Source organism: Staurois parvus, unplaced genomic scaffold (genome assembly GCF_062004578.1).
Source record: "Staurois parvus isolate SC_StPar_1 unplaced genomic scaffold, SC_StPar_1.0 ptg002572l, whole genome shotgun sequence".
In the NCBI taxonomy this organism is placed as follows: domain Eukaryota; kingdom Metazoa; phylum Chordata; class Amphibia; order Anura; family Ranidae; genus Staurois; species Staurois parvus.
In genome coordinates, this window is record NW_028320368.1 from 249,544 (window position 1) to 259,364 (window position 9,821).

General features: G+C 41.3%; 1 protein-coding gene across 1 annotated transcript in view; it reads right to left on the reverse strand.

The window, feature by feature from the left end:
• The window catches only part of LOC149430628 (protein kinase C alpha type-like), a 258,220-nt gene extending 249,323 nt beyond the window's left edge, over window positions 1-8,897 (reverse strand). The window contains exon 1 of the mRNA XM_089666175.1: window positions 8,651-8,897. Coding sequence (XP_089522301.1) covers window positions 8,651-8,823 — 173 coding nt within the window. The 5' untranslated portion in view covers window positions 8,824-8,897. The remainder of the gene's footprint in view (window positions 1-8,650) is intronic.
• Window positions 8,898-9,821: the final 924 nt, after the last annotated feature.

Below are 9,821 nucleotides of genomic sequence, written 5' to 3' on the forward strand. Positions count from 1 at the left end.
GACATTGTATATACATCGTACTGTGTGAGGGGACATTGTATATACATCGTACTGTGTGAGGAGACATTGTATATACATCGTACTGTGTGAGGTAACATTGTATATACATCGTACTGTGTGAGGTAACATTGTATATACATCGTACTGTGTGAGGTGACATTGTATATACATCGTACTGTGTGAGGTAACATTGTATATACATCGTACTGTGTGAGGTAACATTGTATATACATCGTACTGTGTGAGGTAACATTGTATATACATCGTACTGTGTGAGGGGACATTGTATATACATCGTACTGTGTGAGGGGACATTGTATATACATCGTACTGTGTGAGGTAACATTGTATATACATCGTACTGTGTGAGGTAACATTGTATATACATCGTACTGTGTGAGGGGACATTGTATATACATCGTACTGTGTGAGGTAACATTGTATATACATCGTACTGTGTGAGGTAACATTGTATATACATCGTACTGTGTGAGGAGACATTGTATATACATCGTACTGTGTGAGGTAACATTGTATATACATCGTACTGTGTGAGGGGACATTGTATATACATCGTACTGTGTGAGGTAACATTGTATATACATCGTACTGTGTGAGGGGACATTGTATATACATCGTACTGTGTGAGGGGACATTGTATATACATCGTACTGTGTGAGGAGACATTGTATATACATCGTACTGTGTGAGGAGACATTGTATATACATCGTACTGTGTGAGGTAACATTGTATATACATCGTACTGTGTGAGGAGACATTGTATATACATCGTACTGTGTGAGGAGACATTGTATATACATCGTACTGTGTGAGGTAACATTGTATATACATCGTACTGTGTGAGGGGACATTGTATATACATCGTACTGTGTGAGGAGACATTGTATATACATCGTACTGTGTGAGGAGACATTGTATATACATCGTACTGTGTGAGGGGACATTGTATATACATCGTACTGTGTGAGGAGACATTGTATATACATCGTACTGTGTGAGGGGACATTGTATATACATCGTACTGTGTGAGGGGACATTGTATATACATCGTACTGTGTGAGGGGACATTGTATATACATCGTACTGTGTGAGGGGACATTGTATATACATCGTACTGTGTGAGGGGACATTGTATATACATCGTACTGTGTGAGGTAACATTGTATATACATCGTACTGTGTGAGGGGACATTGTATATACATCGTACTGTGTGAGGGGACATTGTATATACATCGTACTGTGTGAGGGGACATTGTATATACATCGTACTGTGTGAGGAGACATTGTATATACATCGTACTGTGTGAGGTAACATTGTATATACATCGTACTGTGTGAGGGGACATTGTATATACATCGTACTGTGTGAGGTAACATTGTATATACATCGTACTGTGTGAGGTAACATTGTATATACATCGTACTGTGTGAGGTAACATTGTATATACATCGTACTGTGTGAGGAGACATTGTATATACATCGTACTGTGTGAGGAGACATTGTATATACATCGTACTGTGTGAGGTAACATTGTATATACATCGTACTGTGTGAGGTAACATTGTATATACATCGTACTGTGTGAGGGGACATTGTATATACATCGTACTGTGTGAGGGGACATTGTATATACATCGTACTGTGTGAGGGGACATTGTATATACATCGTACTGTGTGAGGGGACATTGTATATACATCGTACTGTGTGAGGAGACATTGTATATACATCGTACTGTGTGAGGAGACATTGTATATACATCGTACTGTGTGAGGGGACATTGTATATACATCGTACTGTGTGAGGAGACATTGTATATACATCGTACTGTGTGAGGGGACATTGTATATACATCGTACTGTGTGAGGAGACATTGTATATACATCGTACTGTGTGAGGGGACATTGTATATACATCGTACTGTGTGAGGAGACATTGTATATACATCGTACTGTGTGAGGGGACATTGTATATACATCGTACTGTGTGAGGTAACATTGTATATACATCGTACTGTGTGAGGTAACATTGTATATACATCGTACTGTGTGAGGGGACATTGTATATACATCGTACTGTGTGAGGTAACATTGTATATACATCGTACTGTGTGAGGTAACATTGTATATACATCGTACTGTGTGAGGAGACATTGTATATACATCGTACTGTGTGAGGTAACATTGTATATACATCGTACTGTGTGAGGTAACATTGTATATACATCGTACTGTGTGAGGAGACATTGTATATACATCGTACTGTGTGAGGGGACATTGTATATACATCGTACTGTGTGAGGTAACATTGTATATACATCGTACTGTGTGAGGGGACATTGTATATACATCGTACTGTGTGAGGTAACATTGTATATACATCGTACTGTGTGAGGGGACATTGTATATACATCGTACTGTGTGAGGTAACATTGTATATACATCGTACTGTGTGAGGGGACATTGTATATACATCGTACTGTGTGAGGGGACATTGTATATACATCGTACTGTGTGAGGTAACATTGTATATACATCGTACTGTGTGAGGTGACATTGTATATACATCGTACTGTGTGAGGTAACATTGTATATACATCGTACTGTGTGAGGTAACATTGTATATACATCGTACTGTGTGAGGTAACATTGTATATACATCGTACTGTGTGAGGTAACATTGTATATACATCGTACTGTGTGAGGTAACATTGTATATACATCGTACTGTGTGAGGTGACATTGTATATACATCGTACTGTGTGAGGTAACATTGTATATACATCGTACTGTGTGAGGGGACATTGTATATACATCGTACTGTGTGAGGGGACATTGTATATACATCGTACTGTGTGAGGGGACATTGTATATACATCGTACTGTGTGAGGAGACATTGTATATACATCGTACTGTGTGAGGTAACATTGTATATACATCGTACTGTGTGAGGGGACATTGTATATACATCGTACTGTGTGAGGAGACATTGTATATACATCGTACTGTGTGAGGTAACATTGTATATACATCGTACTGTGTGAGGTGACATTGTATATACATCGTACTGTGTGAGGTAACATTGTATATACATCGTACTGTGTGAGGAGACATTGTATATACATCGTACTGTGTGAGGGGACATTGTATATACATCGTACTGTGTGAGGTAACATTGTATATACATCGTACTGTGTGAGGAGACATTGTATATACATCGTACTGTGTGAGGAGACATTGTATATACATCGTACTGTGTGAGGTAACATTGTATATACATCGTACTGTGTGAGGGGACATTGTATATACATCGTACTGTGTGAGGTAACATTGTATATACATCGTACTGTGTGAGGTGACATTGTATATACATCGTACTGTGTGAGGTAACATTGTATATACATCGTACTGTGTGAGGTAACATTGTATATACATCGTACTGTGTGAGGTGACATTGTATATACATCGTACTGTGTGAGGTGACATTGTATATACATCGTACTGTGTGAGGTGACATTGTATATACATCGTACTGTGTGAGGTAACATTGTATATACATCGTACTGTGTGAGGTAACATTGTATATACATCGTACTGTGTGAGGTGACATTGTATATACATCGTACTGTGTGAGGTAACATTGTATATACATCGTACTGTGTGAGGTAACATTGTATATACATCGTACTGTGTGAGGGGACATTGTATATACATCGTACTGTGTGAGGAGACATTGTATATACATCGTACTGTGTGAGGTAACATTGTATATACATCGTACTGTGTGAGGAGACATTGTATATACATCGTACTGTGTGAGGTAACATTGTATATACATCGTACTGTGTGAGGGGACATTGTATATACATCGTACTGTGTGAGGTAACATTGTATATACATCGTACTGTGTGAGGTGACATTGTATATACATCGTACTGTGTGAGGTAACATTGTATATACATCGTACTGTGTGAGGAGACATTGTATATACATCGTACTGTGTGAGGGGACATTGTATATACATCGTACTGTGTGAGGTAACATTGTATATACATCGTACTGTGTGAGGAGACATTGTATATACATCGTACTGTGTGAGGAGACATTGTATATACATCGTACTGTGTGAGGGGACATTGTATATACATCGTACTGTGTGAGGTAACATTGTATATACATCGTACTGTGTGAGGTGACATTGTATATACATCGTACTGTGTGAGGTAACATTGTATATACATCGTACTGTGTGAGGTGACATTGTATATACATCGTACTGTGTGAGGTAACATTGTATATACATCGTACTGTGTGAGGTAACATTGTATATACATCGTACTGTGTGAGGTAACATTGTATATACATCGTACTGTGTGAGGGGACATTGTATATACATCGTACTGTGTGAGGGGACATTGTATATACATCGTACTGTGTGAGGGGACATTGTATATACATCGTACTGTGTGAGGGGACATTGTATATACATCGTACTGTGTGAGGAGACATTGTATATACATCGTACTGTGTGAGGTAACATTGTATATACATCGTACTGTGTGAGGTGACATTGTATATACATCGTACTGTGTGAGGGGACATTGTATATACATCGTACTGTGTGAGGAGACATTGTATATACATCGTACTGTGTGAGGTAACATTGTATATACATCGTACTGTGTGAGGAGACATTGTATATACATCGTACTGTGTGAGGGGACATTGTATATACATCGTACTGTGTGAGGGGACATTGTATATACATCGTACTGTGTGAGGAGACATTGTATATACATCGTACTGTGTGAGGGGACATTGTATATACATCGTACTGTGTGAGGGGACATTGTATATACATCGTACTGTGTGAGGAGACATTGTATATACATCGTACTGTGTGAGGTAACATTGTATATACATCGTACTGTGTGAGGTAACATTGTATATACATCGTACTGTGTGAGGAGACATTGTATATACATCGTACTGTGTGAGGTAACATTGTATATACATCGTACTGTGTGAGGGGACATTGTATATACATCGTACTGTGTGAGGGGACATTGTATATACATCGTACTGTGTGAGGTAACATTGTATATACATCGTACTGTGTGAGGGGACATTGTATATACATCGTACTGTGTGAGGTAACATTGTATATACATCGTACTGTGTGAGGTAACATTGTATATACATCGTACTGTGTGAGGTAACATTGTATATACATCGTACTGTGTGAGGTAACATTGTATATACATCGTACTGTGTGAGGAGACATTGTATATACATCGTACTGTGTGAGGGGACATTGTATATACATCGTACTGTGTGAGGGGACATTGTATATACATCGTACTGTGTGAGGGGACATTGTATATACATCGTACTGTGTGAGGGGACATTGTATATACATCGTACTGTGTGAGGTAACATTGTATATACATCGTACTGTGTGAGGGGACATTGTATATACATCGTACTGTGTGAGGAGACATTGTATATACATCGTACTGTGTGAGGGGACATTGTATATACATCGTACTGTGTGAGGAGACATTGTATATACATCGTACTGTGTGAGGAGACATTGTATATACATCGTACTGTGTGAGGTAACATTGTATATACATCGTACTGTGTGAGGGGACATTGTATATACATCGTACTGTGTGAGGGGACATTGTATATACATCGTACTGTGTGAGGAGACATTGTATATACATCGTACTGTGTGAGGTAACATTGTATATACATCGTACTGTGTGAGGTAACATTGTATATACATCGTACTGTGTGAGGGGACATTGTATATACATCGTACTGTGTGAGGTAACATTGTATATACATCGTACTGTGTGAGGTAACATTGTATATACATCGTACTGTGTGAGGAGACATTGTATATACATCGTACTGTGTGAGGTCACATTGTATATACATCGTACTGTGTGAGGTCACATTGTATATACATCGTACTGTGTGAGGGGACATTGTATATACATCGTACTGTGTGAGGAGACATTGTATATACATCGTACTGTGTGAGGTAACATTGTATATACATCGTACTGTGTGAGGGGACATTGTATATACATCGTACTGTGTGAGGGGACATTGTATATACATCGTACTGTGTGAGGAGACATTGTATATACATCGTACTGTGTGAGGTAACATTGTATATACATCGTACTGTGTGAGGGGACATTGTATATACATCGTACTGTGTGAGGGGACATTGTATATACATCGTACTGTGTGAGGGGACATTGTATATACATCGTACTGTGTGAGGGGACATTGTATATACATCGTACTGTGTGAGGGGACATTGTATATACATCGTACTGTGTGAGGGGACATTGTATATACATCGTACTGTGTGAGGTAACATTGTATATACATCGTACTGTGTGAGGGGACATTGTATATACATCGTACTGTGTGAGGGGACATTGTATATACATCGTACTGTGTGAGGGGACATTGTATATACATCGTACTGTGTGAGGGGACATTGTATATACATCGTACTGTGTGAGGTAACATTGTATATACATCGTACTGTGTGAGGAGACATTGTATATACATCGTACTGTGTGAGGGGACATTGTATATACATCGTACTGTGTGAGGGGACATTGTATATACATCGTACTGTGTGAGGGGACATTGTATATACATCGTACTGTGTGAGGGGACATTGTATATACATCGTACTGTGTGAGGTAACATTGTATATACATCGTACTGTGTGAGGGGACATTGTATATACATCGTACTGTGTGAGGTAACATTGTATATACATCGTACTGTGTGAGGAGACATTGTATATACATCGTACTGTGTGAGGGGACATTGTATATACATCGTACTGTGTGAGGGGACATTGTATATACATCGTACTGTGTGAGGGGACATTGTATATACATCGTACTGTGTGAGGGGACATTGTATATACATCGTACTGTGTGAGGTAACATTGTATATACATCGTACTGTGTGAGGGGACATTGTATATACATCGTACTGTGTGAGGTAACATTGTATATACATCGTACTGTGTGAGGGGACATTGTATATACATCGTACTGTGTGAGGGGACATTGTATATACATCGTACTGTGTGAGGGGACATTGTATATACATCGTACTGTGTGAGGTAACATTGTATATACATCGTACTGTGTGAGGTAACATTGTATATACATCGTACTGTGTGAGGTAACATTGTATATACATCGTACTGTGTGAGGTAACATTGTATATACATCGTACTGTGTGAGGAGACATTGTATATACATCGTACTGTGTGAGGAGACATTGTATATACATCGTACTGTGTGAGGAGACATTGTATATACATCGTACTGTGTGAGGAGACATTGTATATACATCGTACTGTGTGAGGAGACATTGTATATACATCGTACTGTGTGAGGTAACATTGTATATACATCGTACTGTGTGAGGTAACATTGTATATACATCGTACTGTGTGAGGTAACATTGTATATACATCGTACTGTGTGAGGTAACATTGTATATACAGGTGGTATATACATAGTACACAGAAGTATATATGGGGGGAGGGGTATACAGGTGGTATATACGGAGTATACAGAAGTAGTATATATGGGGGAGGGGTATATAGTATACAGGTGGTATATACAGAGTATACAGAAGTAGTATATATGGGGGGAGGGGTATATAGTATAAGGGTGGTATATACAGTGAGTACACAGAAGTAGTATATGGGGGGGAGGGTACAGGTGGTATATACAGTGAGTACACAGAAGTAGTATATGGGGGGGAGGGGTGTACAGGTGGTATATACGGAGTACACAAGTATATATGGGGGGAGGGGTATACATGGTATACAGGTGGTATATACAGTGAGTACACAGAAGTAGTATATGGGGGAGGGAGGGGTATACAGGTGGTATATATGGAGTACACAGAAGTATATATGGGGGAGGGGTATACAGGTGGTATATACGGAGTACACAGAAGTAGTATATATGGGGGGGAGGGGTATACAGGTGGTATATACGGAGTATACAGAAGTAGTATATGGGGGGGGAGGGGGTACAGGTGGTATATACGGAGTATACAGAAGTAGTATATATGGGGGGAGGGGGTACAGGTGGTATATACGGAGTATACAGAAGTAGTATATGGGGGGGAGGGGTGTACAGGTGGTATATACGGAGTATACAGAAGTAGTATATGGGGGGGGGAGGGGTGTACAGGTGGTATATACGGAGTATACAGAAGTAGTATATGGGGGGGGGGGAGGGGTGTACAGGTGGTATATACGGAGTATACAGAAGTAGTATATGGGGGGGAGGGGTGTACAGGTGGTATATACGGAGTATACAGAAGTAGTATATGGGGGGGAGGGGTGTACAGGTGGTATATACGGAGTACACAGAAGTAGTATATGGGGGGGAGGGGGTACAGGTGGTATATACGGAGTACACAGAAGTAGTATATGGGGGGGGAGGGGGTACAGGTGGTATATACGGAGTATACAGAAGTAGTATATATGGGGGGGAGGGGTGTACAGGTGGTATATACGGAGTATACAGAAGTATATGGGGGGGGGGGGAGGGTACATACCAGATGAAGTCGGTGCAGTGGGAGCAGAATGTCGGCTGTTTGAAGAATCGGGCGATGAATTTGTGGTTCTTCACCTCATGGACGTTCTTCTGGCGGAGCGCCCCTTTTCGGGCGAAGCGGTTGGCCCCATCCTGGGCGGGGCCGGGCTCACTGCTCGGGAAGACATCGGCCATGTCCGGGCTCCGTCCTGACACTGACAGCGGGCTCCAGCCTGACACCCGCCAGCTCCTCCGCCCGCCTCACACCCGCCTGCGCCCGCCCCGCACCGCCCCATACCGACACCTGCCGGCCGCCGCCCCGAACTGCAACCCGGGCAACGGGAACGCTACGATGGCGGCACCCGGCGGCCGTACGAGGGAACTGCGCCCTCCGCTCTGTGCAATGAGGGGCCGGACTGCTGGAGGAAGAGCGCCACCTCGCCTCCGCATTCCGGTACTGCGCCTCCTACTCTGGACAGGGCCTGCTGTGTCACTGGTAGATCGGCGCCACCTAGCGGATATAAAGCGGTATTACCACACGGTGATTAGACTGACCTGAATCCTATTATCACCTGTAACCAACAGACAAGTGTGTCAGGAGGAGGAGGAGAGGGACATGCAGAGCTGTGCACTGAGCTCTCTGGGACATACAAACCCAATCTGCAGCCCAAATCTCACATACTAAACTCCAGGAGGAAGCAAGAAAATATGGGGATCCCTGAGCACCAATGCAAGACAAAAATCATTGATTATATTCCACATGATATACAATAGAAACATTTACTACACATGGAGCGGTTCTTACTCAGCTCTGCCCTGCACACTCCTTCCCATCATCCCCTGACAGCTATTGCTGGATGTATACACAGCATATATTACTCATATACACCCGTATACTGTATACATCCATACATATCACATAGTACCCCTATACTGTATACCTGGTCATGTCACATAGTACCCGTATACTGTATACCTGGTCATGTCACATAGTACCCGTATACTGTATACCTGGTCATGTCACATAGTACCCGTATACTGTATACCTGGTCATGTCACATAGTACCCGTATACTGTATACCTGGTCATGTCACATAGTACCCGTATACTGTATACCTGGTCATGTCACATAGTACCCGTATACTGTATACCTGGTCATGTCACACAGTGCCCTATACTGTATACCTAGTCAT